Raw genomic sequence first — 18736 nt, 5'->3', positions numbered from 1 at the left:
AACTAAGGTGTCCTCCCCAGGAACTAGCCCCATCAGGGTATAGTGAGTACTCTGCTCCTAGGCACAGGAGCCCTTGGGGGACCGGCAGCTGGCCTGCCCAGGTGGTGGGAGCTGGCCCCTATCCCTTTTCCTAGTCCTCCTCCAGCTGTCTGTAAGAGGGTCTGTGGTTGACCTGGACAACCACATATCACCTGTCCCTGATGGGTGCGTTGTCCTGTCCCCAGCTCCCTCCTGGCCGGATGCACTGGGACTCCAGAAGGGTGCAGCAAGCCTGCCTTGGTGCTCCACGTTCACAGTGCCCAGAAAGCACTGACAAGGAACCTACCACAGTGCAGGGGCTTAAGGGTCTCTGCGCTCCCCTGGGGCCCTCACATTTCCAGGAGACCAGCCACCATGTGGCATGGATGTGAACCCGCACCCAGCCCTCAGCATGCAGCAGGAGCAGTGCTGCCCAGGCTCCTGCCAATTCTGCCCAGTCTCAGACAACCCCTGGACTTTTTCACCTGTGGGCACTTGGTCAGAGGGTTTGGCTCATGGGTGATGTTCTTGTTCTGCTTATCCTCGTGTTCCTGTTCCTGGTGCACATCCCTGAGTTGCCGCCCTTGGAGGCCATTACAGTCACAGTAGACCCAGGTGTGTACTCACCTCATAAACTGCCTGGAGCTCACAGCATGCTTGTGGGGCAGGCTTCCCGTCTGCAGCTCAGGAGCGTGTGCCTCAGTACCAGGGGCGGGGGTCCGGCACAGGTGATGGACCCATCTGGCCACCTGCACCTCCACCTAAAACCATTTACCTGATAGCTGGCTCTGGACCAAATTATAAGCAGGTTTGGGGTGGTTTTCCTTTCTTCAGTTGATTGCAAGACACTGACTAGAGAAAGGTCCACATCACCATCTGCAGGTTTGCGTAGGCCTCTGGAAGGCCAGGGGACACACAATTACAAGGACACACCTCCCTACAAGCTCGGGGCCTGCAGTGGGGTCACAGCAGCGGTTGGGCCCCCCCCATAGGTCTGCCCCTCCAAGGGTAGCATTTGGTCCTGGGTGCACACCTGGCGCTGCCCAGTGCCACCTGGGCTGCCCAGTCTTGCCCAGCCACTTTTCAATGTTACTGTCACCACCATGTTCAGGATTCCTGTAGGCCAGGGTGGCTCCAGCAGATGTGACTGGGATACATCCAGGGTGCCTCTTCCTCCTGTGGTTCACACAGTCTCCCTCCTTTTGTTCTCCAGCTGGTCAGTGAGAAGGTCGGAGGAGCTGAGGGGACCAAGCTGGATGATGACTTCAAAGAGATGGAGAAGGTAGGGAACAGCCCAGGCTTCACATGATGGTCAGTGCTGCTGAGGGAGGGGCTTCAGAGGCACCTCCTCACCATGGAGCCCGAGTGGACCTGCCCACTCTGACAGGGCTGTGATGGACAAGGGCTGGCCAGGGCTGCACCCTGGTTTGACCTCGGGTGCCAATGGCTGTGGAACCCAAACACTGCCTCTCTTCACAGAAGGTGGATGTCACCAGCAAGGCGGTGACAGAAGTGCTGGTCAGAACCATCGAGTACCTACAGCCCAACCCAGGTAGGGCGAGCCTGCTGTCTGGACTCTGTCCAGGTCTCTTATATCAACAAGGATCTTAAATTAACAGAGCACGAAGAGGGACTGCATTGCCCAGGTGGGTGGGCTGAGGTGTCCAAGCACTGTCTTTAGGATCATGTACTTGTTTTCCACTTGAGCTGACAGCTCACCTTGCTCTGCAGGGTTCACTGTAGGACTAACTTGCTCCTCACAGCACTCTTACCCTCCAGTCACCCCCGCCCCAAGCCAGCAGGCCCTGCAGAAAAGAGCGTCTTTGCCCTTCTGACACACGGAGCAGTGTACAGGGGATGCCCATCTCCTTGATTTGACCAGGGCTCCACCCTTGGAGCCTGGGGCCGAGTCTCCTGGGCTAAGAGCAGGCAGAACCTTGTCCCTGGCCCTGCAGAGGTAGGTAAGGAGCACCGGGGAGCAGCAAGACTAGCAGTGGCCACTGAAGGCCAGTGCCAAGAATGGAAAGGGGCAGAGGTCCACAGCCGTGCTCACATGAGGCTGCATCTGACAAGTGCTCCCTCCTGCCACCTTCCCCAGATGGAGGCCCTGAGGGTTTTTGTCACAAAGAGGTGCTGGGAGGAGGGGCAGTCGCTTGGGGACTGGCTCCCTCCTACACACTGCCAATTCTCCTTTTGTGGCTGCTGGGGTGCCCACAGGGGAGACACACTCCTGGTAGCCTGTCCTGTTGTCAAGATTGGGAAACAGGCCCTGTGCCAGCTGCACTTTAGGAAGGGACAGATGCAGGAGGAACCCCATGGCGTCCACCTGTCTGGTCCTGTTGCAGCCTCTCGGGCCAAGCTGACAATGCTGAACACGGTGTCCAAGATCCGGGGCCAGGTGAAGAACCCCGGCTACCCGCAGTCGGAGGGCCTCCTGGGCGAGTGCATGATCCGCCACGGGAAGGAGCTGGGCGGCGAGTCCAACTTTGGTGAGCTGCGTGCTGCCTCCTACAGGGCAACTGTGAGCACAGTCCCCAGGCGCTCGGCTCAGCAAGCCAGTCTTCTAGGTGCCAAGTACCATCCTTAGTGCCAGGGATACACAGTGGTGCGGAAAGCTTACTCACTCGGGACTTTCCAGACCAGTGCCAGTGGGTGTGCAGGGAAGTCCACTTGAACCTCACCACAGGGAGGGACGCTGGGGAAGGGCCTTTGTTTGGTTGCAAATTTCAATTGCCAGACTCCTGGCTGTGGAGCGAGGGGCCACGCAGGCTTTGGGGAGGATCATGGCCCAGCAGGAAAGACCCCCGTGACAGCTTCCCCATGCTCCTCTTCTCCGCAGGTGATGCCCTGCTGGACGCAGGGGAGTCCATGAAGCGCCTGGCCGAGGTGAAGGACTCCCTGGATATAGAGGTCAAGCAGAACTTCATTGACCCGCTGCAGAACCTGTGCGACAAAGACCTGAAGGAGATCCAGGTGCTGCCCGTCACACGCTCCCGCCCTCAGCCCAGCCCCCAGGGTCGCGGTCCCTGGTGGCCAGGTCACTTGTTGGGGCAGCTCTCCCGTCTCTCCTGGGAGCTGCCAGATGACACTTGTCCCTGCCACCTGCAGCACCACCTGAAGAAGCTGGAAGGGCGTCGCCTGGACTTTGACTACAAGAAGAAGCGGCAGGGCAAGATCCCTGACGAGGAGCTGCGCCAGGCCCTGGAGAAGTTTGAGGAGTCCAAGGAGGTGGCCGAGACCAGCATGCACAACCTCCTGGAGACCGACGTGCGTGGCCTTACCCTGCCGTGCCCTCCACTCTGTAGGGCTGCCTGGGTGTTGCAGGCGGGGGGGCGGTCACAGGAGCCAGGGCAGCCCCGCACACCTGGGCTTAGTGTGGGCTGGACGTGTCCAGGGAGGCCTCATGGCTGCAGGGGAGTAGAGGGGCTGAGGGCAGCAGCTGGCCCGCCGCCACAGGCCAGGAGTACTCCCCAACCCTGGGCCTGTTTAGGCTGTAGTGTGGGGTCAGCAGGGAGAGCCACCACAGCAGTGTCCCTCCAGCCCCGCTGGTCCCACAGATTGAGCAGGTGAGCCAGCTGTCAGCCCTGGTGGACGCACAACTGGACTACCACAGGCAGGCGGTGCAGATCCTGGACGAGCTGGCCGACAAGCTCAAGCGCAGGTAGCTGGCCTCGCTGTGGCGGAGTCCCAGATGGGCCCCACCGCCAGAACTCCCTGAAGCCTGGGGCCACCGTGTACCTTCTGTTGGCCGTGTGGACAGCAAGCCCGGCTTGGGAGGCAGCCCCGTGAGCAGGTTCCACAGCATGGCCCTGAGCCTCTTTCCAGAGTCGCCCAGGCTGCCAGAGTTGGGCGGGGGCCACAGTAGGAAGCAGGACATTATTAGACCTGTCCTGGTCCCCCTGGGAGACTGCAGGAGTGACCCGAAGACCAAGAGGTCAGAGGAGCACTGAGCCAGCCAGCTCCCTGCCTGAGGCTCACCTGTGAGACATGTCGTGGGCTGGGCTGGGCTGGGCTGGGCTGAGGGAGCCGGGGCAGGTTGGGCACTGCTCCCTGGGCTACTGGGGCTTCACGGTGCAGCCCACGTGTTGGGCTGTCCAGAAGTGGTCTGCTGCTTCTGAAGGTGCGGCGGAGGGCAGCAGCCCAGTGTCTCTGGCTAGTTCTAGGAGCTCCCAGCCAGCCAGGTCCCCCGTCCAGTGCCCCCTGTGACAGGCCTTAGGGCATCAGCTTGGACCCGGAGTGCTGAGGCCCCTCACGGCCAACAATCCCCTCACAGGGTACGAGAAGCCTCCTCACGCCCCAGGCGGGAGCCCAAGCCCAAGCCCCGGGAGCCCTTTGACCTCGGAGAGCCTGAGCAATCCAACGGGGGCTTCCCCTGCACCACAGCCCCTAGGACCACAGGTAGCAGGGGTGGGAAGGCTGCTCAGGGTGCCGAGCCAGTCCCCTGGAAAACCCAAGCCCACGTCCACCTGGACTGCAGGAGGGATCCCCAGGGACCAGGAAGCAGCCCCACCCCCCATGGTCAGCCTGCCTCTGTTCTGTTCCCAAGCAGCTTCATCGTCCTTCCGATCTTCTGACAAGCCCATCCGGACCCCCAGTAGGAGTATGCGTGAGTGTCCCCAAGGTCACGGCTCATTCCCTGCTGACGGCTGGGCCTCAGCTGGCAACACTGCCTTCTCTTCTGTTCTGGAGGGGTCTTTCTCCTGGGCCCAGAGCTCCCACCTGGGGCTCACGTGCTGAGGACCGAGGGCACCAGCCTGGCTTGAGGCTCTTTCCTGCATAGTGACTGTGAACAGTCTGGCCACTCTTTGTCTTCCCTGGGACACTGGGCATCTCCAGTGCCTCCCAGCAACACTGGCTGACCACTTGCAGACCTGGCTCCACCTCTTTCTCCAGCAGTGTAGGGAGGGTCTGCGGAGCTGCAGGGCCACCAGGGAAATGGGCAGGGCTTGGTGAGGGCTAGTGAGGGCACAGTGGCCCTCACACCTCTCCCACCCCCAGCGCCCCTGGACCAGCCCAGCTGCAAGGCACTGTACGACTTTGAGCCTGAGAACGACGGGGAGCTGGGCTTCCGTGAGGGCGACCTCATCACGCTCACCAACCAGATCGACGAGAACTGGTACGAGGGCATGCTGCACGGCCAGTCGGGCTTCTTCCCCCTCAGCTACGTGGAGGTGCTCGTGCCCCTGCCGCAGTGACATGCCACGGCCGCCCGCCCCTCCGTCCAGCCAGCTGGGTCGCCTGCATTCCACTTAGCAGCTGACTTGGGTCCACCAGGCAGCCTGACACCAGGCTGCAGAGCCAGCGGGGCAGGCAGCTCTCCTCTGGGCAGGTGAGGCCCGCAGGTGGCATGGGGCTCCCCTCCCCACTCTGGCTGTCCTCCTGAGGGCCAGGCTGGGTCCCTCCTTCCCACTTGTGGCCACCTCCCCCAACCAGTGGGCCTGAGGTGGGACTAACACTAAGGTGCTCTTAGAAACACTAACGTTCCTGCCGCCCCTCCAGGGTGGTGACTACAGGGTGGACCCCTCTGGTCCCCACTCCCTTCCACCCCGGGGCCATCCCTGCAGGGCCCAGCTCTGCTCCTTGCCACCTCTCCTGCTGCCTTAATGGGATGGGGTGGGTCTGAGGCAAGACCCCTGGCCGACTCCCCACATCCCTGGTTTTAAGTCCCTGCCCTCCCCGCCCGTTGCTGGCGATGGGCCAGGCCCCCATCCTGGGCTCCCCAGTCACCCGAAGCCCCAGAGGTGCTGTCCCTGATCCTTGCACTCGCCCTCAGGCCTGAGTGGGCATCCCTCATCACTTAGAGCCTGCTGTTGGCTCTGCCTGAGGTCGGGGACAAGGCAGGCCAAGGTTTTCTGGGGCTGCCTGCTCAAGGACAAGTCCTCTCCCAGCAGCCCTGGGCCCATCACCCTCCCAGGAACCTGTCACCCTCAGCCCTGCCCACCCACAGCCACCCTCACAAGGCCAACGTGTCCAGCTTAACTCCCAGCCGAGCTCTGGAGGGCTGTGCTTGCTGGGGACCACGACCTGGCCTAGGCTGTCAGAGGCAAAGTGCCCTGAAGAGTGGCACCCTGACCTGGCTGCCAGCACCTCCCCTCCCCAGACCAAGCCAGGCAGCTATGCCCCCGAGATCCCTACCCAGACCAGCAGGATCCCAGCCCCAGCTTCCACTCCTCCCACGTAAGCCACAGTTGACTAAATGGAGGGACCTCTGGGCTCGGCCACATTCACATTCCCTTCCCCGGGACTCCACAAAGCCCCTGGGACACCAGGTTCTGCCCTTTCCTGCCACCCCTTTGTGGCCACCACATGGGGACATGCAGCCTCTGCCGAAGTGGGCTGTGTGACCTGGCTTACCATCCAGGGTGAACGGAAATGTACACCTAATTTTTTTAAAAAAAGTATTAAATGTTTCTTTCTACAGCCTTTTCTCTCATGTTGGTGCAGGGTGGGTCTAAGCCCCCTTTGCTGGCCAGCAAGGGGCACCCCTAGTGCCAGCTCCCTGGAGCAGGCACCAGCCCCCACTCACGTGGGTGACTCTGCACCCCAAAGTGCCCTGCTGCCCAGACAGCAGCCCTACACCTAGTGCATGCCATGGGGCTGGCTGTGGAAGCCCAGTGTCCTCCCACCGGAGGGGAAGCTGCTCCTGGGACCCAGCCCTTGCCCACCCGCTGAGACACAGCACAGGCTGCCAGCTGTTCATTCTTTATTATCCAAGCCATGTACATCACACAGGACGGGGTGGCAGCAGATGGAATCCTTGGGCAGTCGCCCAGAGCCACCTTTGACCTCAGGCCAGCACCCTCAGCTCCCCTGCTTGAGGATACTGTAGACCTGCTCCAACACGTGGCACAGACCTTGGTCCTTGGGTGTCCTGCTGGCCAAGGAGATCTGAAACAAGCAGGGCTCATGGCTCAGGGCTGGCCACCCCTTTCCTGTCCCTCAGGGCCACCACCCCAGTGAACCAGCCTGGCAGAGCCAGATCCTCAGCCAAGCACAGAGCAGCGTTCCCAAGTCCCAGCTCACAAAGGGGAACAGTGCACTTGACCAAGGACCAGGGGGCTGCAGGTGGAAGTCCATTTGTGGGGTTCTTTGGTGGGGGGTGGTCTGCCTACACAATCCCATCCTGCCCTCACCCCACGGCCTCCAGACTCAAGAGGTTACCAGGAGCAGCTCCCCATGGGGCAGCTGTCCTGAGTGCGCGTGGAAGGCCATGAGCTTCTGTACGAAGTGCCGCAGGCAGTTTTCTGAGGAAGCCTTCCAGCGGGAAGTGAATGACCCCTCAGGAGGCAGCCATGTGGGCCAGTGGCCAAAGAAGCCGGCTCACAAACCAGCCACTGGCCTAGCAGCCTTGCCAGCGCTCAAGGCTCCAAACCAAAACTTGTGCGCCCTCTTCAGGTGGCCCTGGGTGAGATGGGATCCGATGGAGCGGCTTCTCCAGTGGGGGTGCCTGGGGGTCCTGAGGTCTGAGGGGTGTTGTTTATTGGTGCTGGGGAGAGCCAGGGCCTTGAGCATGCTCAGTGCAACTCCATCACTGAGCTGGTACCCGGGCTGTTCCCCTTTCTATCTTCACTATGGTCACTTTCTTGGGGTGCCCTATGCACAGGACTTGGGGCTGCAGCCCCTGGGGACGCAGGTGGTCTCACCTTGAGTTTGTCTAAGTAGCTGTGCTCCTGGCTCCAGGGCTGCTGGAACCTCACCAGGTCTGGGGCACCCTTATAGAACTCCACCAGCAGCATCTGTTGGAGGGAAGGACAGGGTGTCTGGCTCCCTTCCCGTGGACTGCAGCCCCTGGGGACTTGCACTCTGTGGGTCTGGGGGAGCAGGCCTGCCTGCCTGCCTGTTCTAGAATTGAGGGGCACCCCTAGTACCTTCCTGCCTGTTCTTGAGTTGAGGGGCACCCCTAGTACCTTCCCTGGAGCAGGCACCATCCCCCAGTCACTCATGTGGGTGATTCTGCACCCTGAAGTGCCCTGCGGCCCACTGAGCCACGTCCCCAGCCCACTTCTGTATTTTATTTAGAGATAGGGTTTCACTGAGTTGCTTAGCACATCACTGTTGCTGAGGTTGACTTTGAACTCATGATCCTCCTGCCTCAGCTTCCTGAGCCCCTGGGATTACAGGCGTGTGCCACTGCACCCAGCAAAGTTGGCTTCTATTGGCACAGGTAAACATGTGGCTACTAAGCCTGTGATCCTGGGCCAGAGTGCATCTCAGTGGGTAGCACTGGCCTGGCATGTGCGAGGCCCTGGGCTCCACCCCCAGCTACACATTAAAGAATGTGCACCTGGGCACAACCAAAAGCGGCTTGGTTTCTCTGCGTGGAGAACCAGTGGTGGGTGCAGAGCTACCCAGGAGCAGGGAGAGGGAAGGGCCTTGGTGGGCCGGGGACTTGTCCTAGGATCAGTAGCCAACCTGGACATGCTGGGTGCCTCTCGTGGAGCACCTGCCACCCCCAGCCCTGCCCACAGTGAGCTCACCATCTCATGCAGGATGTCATTGGTCAGGAAGCCATCCTGCACATAGGCCATCTCCACCTCCATGGGGATGCCGTAGTCACTGGGCCTTTGCTGAGGGCAACGCAAGTCAGTCAAAGACCTCACCTGCCCCACCCATGGCAGTGGGGACAGCAAGGGCCTGGAACTGGGATCTGTGGCTGCAAACCATGCTGGGTCTTGGCAGAGCCAGACACTGGGGCCAGGGTGGGATCCTGCCAACGGATGCCAGAAAGAGGGATGGAGCCCAGAATTCCCTCCAGGGCCATCCACTGACCCCCAGTGGGGCCTGGGCAGCGAAGCCAGGCAGGGCTTGGGAAGGAAGCCACCTCACTAAGAGCAGCATGCTGCACACAGGCCCTCAGTGAAGCTCACAGGCTGACCCATCAGTGGGAGAAACAGGCCCAACCCCCAGCAAAGCCCAGAACAGTGCCCTGTCTTGAACGGCCAGCATGCCCTCCTCCCCCGGCACACCTGCCCAAAGGCCCTGCCCAACCCCTCCCTGGCCTCCCAAGGACCCCCAGCGACCCCACCTACCTCAGGAGGAGGCATCACCCAGAAGGGTGAGATCTTGGACTCGGGTCCCGGGTTGCCAGAGTAGTACGGGGCTGGGGAAGGAGAAGGAGAGGGGTCTGGGCTGGGGGCTCAGCTGGCCCCGCCGGCGGCCACTCTTTGGCCCAGGACTCACAGCAGAGCAGGGCCAGGCAGGGCTGGAAGCCGTTGCTAGAGCCCTGCAGCCGCAGCTGGTAGTCCATCTGGGTGTCGATGTCCTGCAGCGAGGGCAGTGCTGGGCTGTGCGGGTGGCTGTGGTACCAGCCCACCAGGGACAGGCCTCTCAGGAACAGGTTCTGGTAGATCTGGGCAGAGGCAGCAGCAGGGTGGGCAGTCAGGAAACCGCTAGAAAACACCCTGTCGTGAGGTGGGTTGGCGGTTCTGCTCAGCGCCTGCCTGCCTGCACTCATGCAGCTAGAGTGGTCCCTCTGTCTGTGAGGGGACGGGTACCAGCACCCCATGGACGCTGGGACCCAAGGGTGCCCAAGTCCCATGCGGAGCACCGAACCCACACACTCTCCCTCTGCTGGACGAGTCCTAGGTGGCGAGGTGCCGATAGGATGTGTGCTGGGGATACAGTTGGTAGAGTGCTGGCCTCGCATGCACGAGGCCCGGGTTCAGTCCCCAGTGTGCACACAGAAAACGACATGAACGGGAGTCCGCACGCTCGCTCTCCGTCTAGGATGGAGAGTCGGGCGCAGAAGCTGTGGCAGGGCAGCTGTCCTGGCCCACGCAGGTGCTCCCTGCAGACAGCCCCTTCCCAGCAGTCACTTCCCAGGAGAGGTGGGAAATGCTCATGCCCAGCCGGCGCCTGCTCACCCGACCCTGCGCGGCACTGCGGCGCAGCCTGGGGAGCAGGTGCAGAGTCCTGCAGTCCCAGGGGCAAAGCTCCATGTGACAACACGACCAAGAACCCAGCAGTGGTGGAGCACACCCTGGGACCCAGGAGCACCCTGGCTGAACCACAGGTCCCCGGCCAGCACCGCCACCTAGCGGGACCCTGTCTCAAACTCAACTGGAAAGGGCTGGGATGTGGCTCAGCGGTAGAGCGTCTGCCTGTCCTGCGGGAGCCCCAGCACCACAAAAAATCTAAAAAGCACAGCAACAGCCCCCGGTTGGCTCAGTGCCAGGCATGGAGCTGGGTGACATGATGACACCTTAGGTCTTATGGGACACCAAGGGTCTAGGGCTGGTAGCGTTTGCAAAGACTGTACGACCAGGCTGGGGCCAGGTGCCGCCGCACACCCCCACCCGCACACGGGCTGAGTGTAACGTGACAGCTGCCAGGATGGCCGCATCCCTCCAGGCAGCTCCTCACCTCCTCTTCAGTGGCAGCTGCCGTCTCAGCATCCCCGAGGCGGCTCCGACAGGGGAAGGCCCTCAGCACTGTCAGCACTGCAGGGACGCGGGGAGGAAGAGATGTCAATCCTGGCCCTAGCATCCGCCTGTCCACCCGGCCCCAAATACACACTCTGGCTGTTGATGTCCCAGCGGCCTCCCAGGTAACCCACGACCTCACTCCTCGTCAGGTGGCTGTGGAAGTCCTGGGGAGGGGAGGGCAGGGGAGGGCACTGGCTCAGGCTGCTGCTCCTGCCCTCCTGCAGGGTCAGCCCACCTTCCTCCTCCACATATTTATTGATCACCTACCATTTACCCGTAGCAGACATGTAATGAGCACCTACCATTTACCAAAAGCAAACAAAGCTCCCTGCTCTCACACAGTTGCCATTCCAAGACCCCCTCCCTCCCTCCCTTCCTCCTCGGTGTCCCAGCCCCCTTCCCAGACCAGGGAGCCCCTTGCCTGGACACAGGGTCAAGGTGGGAGATTAGTCTCATACCAGCAGAAAGAGGACATTGCTAGAAATGGCCACATTGAAGGGCTGGAACTTGTTGATGGCAGCAAAGGATGTCACTTCCACCAATGTGTGTGGGTTCCTGGAGGAGCCGAGAGTCCCACAGCCAGGCACCCCAGGCTCCTCCCTCATCCCTGAAACTACCTCCCTGCACCACCCCAGCCCTGCCCTCACGCCCCCACGCCAGCCAGAGCTGCAGAGGCACATCTGACCTGGCAGAGTCGCGACTGCCCAGCATGCAGTAGCGCACAGGCACACGGGGCTTGTTTTCCATGCGCTTCCCTGGGGGTGTGGCCTCTGTAGAGGAGGAGGAAACAGAAAAGGCAGTGTAAGTCCCTCCCCTGGCCAATCTGGGTATCAAATCAATAAACCCAGAGGCGACCTTATGAAGCAGACAGGGACAGCTGGAAAGTGAGGTGTCAACAAATCAAACTTTCAAAAAATAAGCTCAGGGGCTAGGAGCTCAGTTGGTAGAGTGCTTGCCTCACATGCACCAGGCCCTGGGTTCAGTCCGCAGCAGCACAAGAAAACAGGTAGTGGGCCAAAGAAATCAGGGAGCACGTAAAAAACAGGGCCGCGGTGCCCAGAAGTCCAGCATCACAGCCTCAAACAGGCAGGGAACCAACTGGGCAGCGGGGCTCCAGAGAAGACCACGGCCATGTCTCTCAGCCCCCTCCCACACTCCAGGGCCACCCACTTCCCGCCCTGCCTCCCCTGATCCCCTCACCGGGGTGCGCAGGCTCCGAGGGGCCCTTCCCCGGGGGTCTCCGATTCTTGTCCTCTGCTGAGACCCCCGCCAGGACCTCCTCTTCCTCTTCCTCCATCAGCAGCTCCTCCTCCTCCCCTTCGCTGGCAGGGCTCTGTCGTGGGAAGCGGTGGGACCCTCAGCTGGGCAATCCCCAACCCCAGACTTCTAGTGGACCTGAGCCCCAGATGCTATTGCCCAACACGACGGCCAGGGGGCGAGAGCGAGCAGAGGACCGCGCCTTCTGCCTCTGGGTGGTGTGACCTCAGTGGACAGCCTAACTCCTCCACTTCCGTTCTTAGCTGTCCAACTACACAGTGACCGCCAGCCCGTGGGGGTGGCGTCAGGGTGAAGTGAGGTCATACGTGTAAAGCATTTGGCTTGAGCCCTCCAGCTCTGTTCCTGAGCAAGTGACATGGATCACTATGATTTCCCTGACTACCTCCCCAAACAGTGGCTCTAGCCAAGGTGACCTCTTTGGGTTCAAATACAAAGGTCACATCTAGGTCCCTGTCCTCACCCTCTCAGCAGTGGCTGCCCCTTCAAGACCCCCTCCTCCTAGCCACATCTCACCTGACACCCAGACCCAGCACCTGCTGGGCTCCCCTGCCACCTCTATAGGTTTCTCCTGGTGCAGGGGGACCCACACGGCATCCTTGAGCCTCTTCCTCCACCCACACCCTCCAGAGTGGCCTTGTTTACTTTCAGACTAGGGGTCCAGCTGCCCATCGTCTCTGCATGGGGAGCTCCCTGGGTCTCAACATGGCAACCCCAGGTAGGACTGTGCCCAACGAGGCCCCCACCTGCTCTTCCATGTCTCCCATCTCACAGATGCACTAATCCCTGTCAGATGCACTTTCAAAAATATCCAAGGCTTGCCTCCATCTTTCCTCCCTATAACAGCCACCAGAGGGCACCAGTGAACACTGAGTCAGGTCTTCCTCTTCTGTCCACAGCCCTCCATGGTTCCCACCTGCCTTGGGGAAAAGGTCAAGTCCTTCTAGCAACCTACAGGGCCCTCAGGAACCACTCCTGCCTTCCCTACTTCTCTCTCCTCCTCTGCTCCAGTCACATGGCCTCCTTGCTGTGCTTCCAACACACCAGATTCTGTCCTGCCACAGGTCCTTTGCATAGACCTTCTCCCAGATATCTTCATGGCTTCTCCATCCCCCTCCAGTTCTCTGTTCATGTCACCTTCTCTGGCTTAGCACTGGAAGTGCTGTGTGCAGTCGAGCACCCCTCATCCAACAGTAAGTCGAAGCGGGTTTACTGCAGGGGCCAAAGGACATACCTCATCGGCAGGAGCTACAGGCATGTGCAGCTGGTGCCGTCGGAGCCAGGCAGCCTTGTACTTGTCCAGTTTTTGGCCCTTGTACTTGACAGAGGCCCAGCCACAGCCCGACTTCTTGGCAGGGTTCACCAGTTTCTTGCAGTGGGTAGCCCAGGCACTGGGAGAGTTGAAGACCTGCCCGGTTTCCTGCCACACAATCCTCCCATCGGGCTGCAGATCCCCAATGAACTTCTTCCCCTGTGGAGACAGGGTCTGGCACCCTCCAGGGAACTCCTCCTGACCCATGCTCCTGAGGCATAGCTCCACTCTCCAGTACAGTGACCCTTCCAGGCCCAGGATTCTCTCCCAGGCCAGCCCCCTCCTACCTGGACTGTGAGCCCCTAGGGATAAGGACAGGGTCCATTTGATTAGTGCTGTATCCCAAGCACCCAATATACTGCTTAGCATACAGCAGGTGCTCAGTGCAAAACTCAAGCAATAGTAACCATGACAGTATGTGCTTTTAAAGTCCTTGCTGGATGGCAGAAATGTGTGGAGTGCTTTATTCACTGAATCCAAACGGAAGGGCTCGGGAGAGGAAAAACACCCAATTGTACAGAGGGGGAAACTGCTGTCACCCAGAGAAGCTGCGGGGTCACACAGCCAGGAGGCCCCTTGTGGCCTCAGATTCTCAACTGCAGAGTGGGGCTTTGGATGAACCGTGTTCTCCAGCTCCCAAGGGGCTCCGTCCGGGCCCGGCTGCTCCGGGGCTCAGTTTTCCCTCCCCACAGCGGGGGCTCGTCCTGCGGCCAGGGCGCTCTGGGCCTCGGTTTCCCTTCCTGTCCGAGCGCGGATGGGGGTAACGGGGACGCTCACCAGGTAGTAGATGGACAGCACCCCGGCGCCGGGCTCCAGCAGGGCGTCTTTGAGCAGCACCCGCAGCGTGACCGCGCGCCTGGTGAGCGCGCCCCCCAGCGCGCCGCAGAGCCCCGGCCCGGCCCCGCCAACGCCGCCGCGCCCACCGCCCGCGCCCGCCGGCCGCTCGGGGTCCTCGGCCTCCGCCTCGTCCTCGTCCTCATCCGGCGCCTCCTCGCCCGCGCCGCCCGCGGGGGACAGCGGCTCCGGAGCTGCGGGGCAGCGACAGGCTGAGACGGCCGCGCACGCACGGCGGGTGCAGCCCCCGCGCGCAGAGCCTCGCCCGCCGCCCGGGCCCGCCGTACCTGCCATGGCCGCGGCCGCCCCGCGCTCCGCCCCGCCCCTCCTGCGTCACGCGGCTCCGCCCCGTCGCGCCCCCGTCTCCTGGCTCCGCCCCGCGCTGGAGACTGAACTCCCGCCTTCCGGACCCTTAAACGAAAATCTGTCGGAGGGCGGCCTGGAGGGAAGAACCTTGGCCCCGGACCTCCGCTCTCTTGGGGGTAGTGACTCCGCCCAAGGCCACCGCCTACTAGATTGCAGCCTTGGGCTCAGGAGTGGCTCGGCCTGTTGGAATGAGCGGGGAAACTGAGGCGGGAGGTTGGTGGGGCTCTGGAGGAGGAAACTGAGGCCCGGGACCTCCGCTTTTGGGAGACTCGTGGTCCCACCCGAGACCACCACGTACTGAGTTGCAGGCTGTGGGTGCAGGAGTGCCACAACCTGAGACCACAGAGGGGAACTTTTAAGCTGGAGATGTGGAAAGGAAATAGAGGCAAGTGAGCAGGAAAGCGCAAGCAAGGTTCAATTGGGACTTAGACTCCAGCAAGGAGAGGCTCAGAAAGAAAAAGAGATGAGCGTTTATGTGCAGGCTTGCAGTGTGCAGACCTGGCATTTGCAAGAAAGAGGAAACCACCAAGCACAGTAACCTGCAGACATCCTGCTGTCTGACAAGAGGGGTGGCTTAATTAGGCAAGGGTCTTTTGGGAGGGGGTACCTGGTCTGCTTCACACCCACCACCAATTCTGTAAAGGGAGTCGCAGTCAGGCCAGAATGACTGAGAGGCCCTTGGGTTGTTAGCAGTTTCATGGTATTGTATTACAGCTTTTCTCCCATCCTGGCAGGTTTTGCTTGGACGCCTCTGGGTAAAAACAGGCACAGTAAACGTTTAGAAATCCAGTGCAGCTGCAGGTACAGTGGCACATGCCCACCATCCCAGTGACTGGGGAGGCTGAGGCAGGAGGATGGAAAGTTTGAGGTCGGCTTGGGCATCTTAGCAACATAGTGAGACACTGTCTCAAATAAAAATAAAGATGGCGAGCAGTGCAGCTCAGTGGTCAAACGTCCTGGGTTCAATCCATGGTACCGAAAGTGAACCACACACCTGCAATGTAGTGTTTTATCAGAGTTGAAAGGTGGTGCTTGGACAAGACCCTCTAACACTCCCCCAGAAAATCCCAGTAACTGTGAGAAAGAGGGGTGGAGACCCGCTCCTCCTGACTTGCTCTCTGCTTTCTACTTTGCTACTCTTCCGCTCGTTTCTTGGAATCTATAGGAACACAACAGGAATCTCCAGGATCGGCAGGCCTGGCTCGCCCCGAGACCGAGAGCTCGCTTGGCTGTGCCTCACCTCCACCAAGGCCTCATTCCTGTAACTTCGGGCGCTGTTTTCATGGGGGCGGCGGCTATCTCAAGCCTGTTGGAATCGACAGGAAAACGGAGGCTTGGGCATGGGAGCAGGAATCCAGGAACTCAGGCCTCCAGGAGCATTCAGGGAGCAGGACGGGGCTGGCGGTGACCCGGAGGAGGAAGCCAAGGCCCAGGCCCTCCTCTTTCAGGGCCTAGTGCACCCCCAGGTCCACCACCATGACTGGACTGCAGGAGGCCTTGGGCCCAGCCACCTCCAGGCCTAGTGGCCGATGCTGGAGGAGGAACCCGGACTCTGCTGATAGAAACAAGGCGACTCCAGCCAGCTCGAGCTCACAGCCGAGGTTTTATTGGAGCTTCGTTTAAGAATGTGTGGGGCTGGCCGGCGAGGTGGCACTTGCCTGTCATCCCGGCCACCCAGCAAGCTGCGGCAGGAGGATGGCAAGTTCCAGTCCAGCCTGGGCAACAGCGTTATCATCTCAAAACAAAACAAAACAGGCTGGGGTTGTACAGCACCCCTGGGTTCAATCCCAGAACAGAAAACGTCAGGTTGGCAGACTTCCTCACAAGCGCGGGCTGGGCAAAGCTGGAGGCGGGGATTTTTACTGCTGTGGGCACAGTTCCAAAGGTGATTTCCTGGCAAGCACTGCAGTTCTGAGGGATGGGAGGTGTCTGGAAGCAGACTTCCCACTGGGGCCACATCCTATATAAAGGACATCAGGTTTGCGGGGAGGGTCTCTTCTCGAAACTTCTTCCTGCTGGTATAGGGATGTCCATTCCATGAATCCCTGGAGGTTACAAACTTCTAATGCCTGATCCACAGGGGACAAGTGGGCAGCGCAGGCTCCTGGTCCAGGAGGACCAGGAGGGGCTTGTGCTCCTGGTCAACCGTCAATTCTTCTTGAAACTTCTGGATTCTTGAATAAACAAGCTGAACTAATCCAAGCAGGAGTAAGCCGAAGGCAAGGAGCGGCACAAGACTAACCAGCAGACTGACGAGTGGCAGAAGCCAGACCCTGGCTGTGGTCCCCGTGGGTTGGGGTCTGGGACCGGCTCACAGAGCTTCTCCTGTCCGCTGCCACCTCTCCCCGGCTGTTCACGTAGGTGCAGCAGGTCGTGGTGATAAGGACACACACGCCCCCTTGTTCTGCCAGGAAGCAGTTAGGGAGAGTTGATTGTCTCGGACCATGTGCAGCAGGGAGTCTGAGGAGGACTGTACCGCAAAGGTCTTTCTCTCGAATGCCGCCAAACCCGACGGGGCAGTGCAAGGGCTGCGAGGGTGGCCTCGCGGGAGGAAAATCCAGCCCCTGCACTGCCAGTCTGGGTGGCTGTGCGGCCCTCCAGGATCAGTGCGCGGCCAGGGGCAGGCTGGCCTGTGCGTCCTGTGCGTGGGGCCGGCGCCTCTGCCGGGACGCGCCAGGATGCCTCTTTGAGAGAAGTGGAACCCGGGCAACCTGGGCCAAGGCCCTGTGGCAGGCGTTACAGAGGGTCGCCAACACCGGGGGAGCGTGGGTATAACGGTCCTTTCCCTTGCCAACGGTGCCTCCCGCCAGCCAGCCGAGGGTCCCAGGGTGGCGCACACACAGTCAGACCGCGGCGCCCTCCGAGTGTGGCCACTCCCAGGGGAGGCACCTGCCAGCCGCATCCCGGCTGCTGGGGCACCAGCGGGTCAGATTGTGTGAACAGGGGACCTGGTCGAACAAGGGGGAGATGGCAGAGACGTCGACGGGACACGTGCAGGGCTTGTTTCTGGAACAGTGACAGCAGGAGGCGTTGTCTTTGTAGCATCTAAGGGGGGCCGTGATCTTGGCAAGTAGGGGTCGAGTACTGAGCACGAAGGGCGGATTTAGGTGGACGCAAGGGAGGGACGCATCAGGTGGAATGTCAACTAGAAGGGACCCCTGTTTGGGGGTCTCCTTCCCTGAGTAAGGTTAGAGTCACATTTCCTCCAAAAGGGACAAATGTGGGGGGGGGGGGTCTCCGGCCAGTGGGTGGGAGTGGCAGAGCCAGCAGTGGAGAGGCTCTCCCCACCTGCGCTACTGGACACGCTGGCCACGCTGTCTCCTTCCCAGTCTCCCCTGCCCAGGCCGTGCCAGCAGCAGGAGGACAGCCCCCATCCCGGGCCGGGTCTGGGCGGGCAGCCGGCAGCACTGGGGCCCCTGGTCCTGGGGGGTAGGCGGCTGGACGGAGGCCACTGTCCCGGGACGCTCCAGGGCTGCTCCGCTCACGGGTGTGCCCGGCTGGACTGTTGTGTCCCCTGTACAGACTCATAAGAAACAGGTTCAATTCTAGACAGATGTACCCGCCTGGAGACACCCCGGGCCCTGGGGCGGGGACACACAGCGGCACTGGGTAGGGTCCTTCCACAGCGGCCATAGGTGATCCTTTGGGGCAAGTCCCTTTGGAGGGACTTTGGGGGCCCAAAACCAGGAGCGAAAGGCATTTCTGTAGGGCGCCGGCCCTCTCTGACCTGCTGGGGAAGGCGCTACCCGTCCTGTGAGGCGTCTGGAAACACTAGTAGATAGATGCTCACGTCTGGCTTCAGGGGGAACCCGGGGAACTCGGGAAAGGGCGACTGCCACCTTCTGCCAACTGCCTCCGTTTTTTCCGAACCTGTGCCGGGTGATGAACAGGCTTTAAAAGCCAGGGAGCACTGGGGGCCCCTCAGGGTCATTTCGTATGCAAATTGGCCCCCTTTGAACAACCTGTTCAATAGCATCATGAGGTCTCTTTCTTTCCAGGTTGTGTGGCCCTTACCAGGCCCCACGGGGTGTCCCTTCCTTAATGAGTGGCCTGGCGTGAACGGGTGACGTCTCCCAGCTGTCACCCTGGGCTCCCAGCCGGCTCCCTGGAGGTGAGCCAGGACGGCGCCGGCCGCCCAGCTTGGACGAGGAGTGTGACGGAGCCGCCTCGGTGAGGCTGACCTGGGTCTGGAGCCGCCCGGGGGTCGCCACACTGCAGCCACTCTGTGTGAGCCTCCATTTGTGCTCACCCACAAGTGGACCCTGATGCGCAGAAAGCCGAGCTGGGACGTGGGGTGGGGACAGGACGCGGCCTAGCTTGCTGACGGCGCTCTCAGCCTCCGGAGATTCTGGTGCTTGCAGCCGCCGGCCGGGCTGTGGCTTTACCTTCATCTACCTGCACACTTCCGTCGGGGCTGCTCCCCTGCAGACACCTGTTGCTGTGTGGCACAGATGGCAGCTAATGAAGACCTGCGTCCTCACACGAGCTTGGTTGGCGTGGCGACCCT

General features: G+C 61.1%; 2 protein-coding genes across 6 annotated transcripts in view; one reads left to right on the top strand and one right to left on the bottom strand.

Moving 5' to 3' along the window:
* Sh3gl1 (SH3 domain containing GRB2 like 1, endophilin A2) overlaps positions 1 to 6438 on the top strand; it is a 31711-nt gene extending 25273 nt beyond the window's left edge. Inside the window, exons 2-10 of one of the 2 annotated variants that reach the window (XM_047532590.1) lie at positions 1232 to 1300; positions 1498 to 1570; positions 2364 to 2507; positions 2858 to 2991; positions 3127 to 3285; positions 3576 to 3679; positions 4292 to 4416; positions 4565 to 4624; positions 5017 to 6438. In XM_047532590.1, coding sequence (XP_047388546.1) covers positions 1232 to 1300; positions 1498 to 1570; positions 2364 to 2507; positions 2858 to 2991; positions 3127 to 3285; positions 3576 to 3679; positions 4292 to 4416; positions 4565 to 4624; positions 5017 to 5213 — 1065 coding nt within the window. In that variant the 3' untranslated portion in view covers positions 5214 to 6438. The remainder of the gene's footprint in view (positions 1 to 1231; positions 1301 to 1497; positions 1571 to 2363; positions 2508 to 2857; positions 2992 to 3126; positions 3286 to 3575; positions 3680 to 4291; positions 4417 to 4564; positions 4625 to 5016) is intronic. The other variant, XM_047532591.1, reaches the window with a different exon arrangement.
* A 266-nt stretch (positions 6439 to 6704) lies between these two features.
* On the bottom strand, positions 6705 to 14190 carry Mpnd (MPN domain containing). Of its 4 annotated transcripts, none has more exons than XM_047532559.1 (13): positions 14151 to 14190; positions 13807 to 14057; positions 12952 to 13188; positions 11643 to 11775; positions 11128 to 11212; positions 10901 to 10997; positions 10534 to 10606; positions 10381 to 10457; positions 9199 to 9367; positions 9048 to 9142; positions 8496 to 8585; positions 7662 to 7754; positions 6705 to 6906 (listed from the first exon to the last, which is right to left on the bottom strand). In XM_047532559.1, the coding sequence occupies exons 1-13, from the start codon at positions 14155 to 14157 to the stop codon at positions 6820 to 6822; spliced, it is 1494 nt and encodes a 497-aa protein (XP_047388515.1). In that variant the 5' UTR covers positions 14158 to 14190; the 3' UTR covers positions 6705 to 6819. The 4 variants fall into 4 exon arrangements, with proteins under 4 accessions (XP_047388515.1, XP_047388516.1, XP_047388517.1 ...); XM_047532560.1 differs by having other exon boundaries at positions 9048 to 9118; XM_047532561.1 differs by lacking the exons at positions 6705 to 6906; positions 7662 to 7754; positions 8496 to 8585 and adding an exon at positions 8587 to 8725.
* Positions 14191 to 18736: the final 4546 nt, after the last annotated feature.

The sequence above is a fragment of the Sciurus carolinensis genome, chromosome 17, assembly GCF_902686445.1.
Source record: "Sciurus carolinensis chromosome 17, mSciCar1.2, whole genome shotgun sequence".
NCBI lineage: Eukaryota > Metazoa > Chordata > Mammalia > Rodentia > Sciuridae > Sciurus > Sciurus carolinensis.
This window is presented reverse-complemented; position numbering and strand designations above follow the sequence as displayed.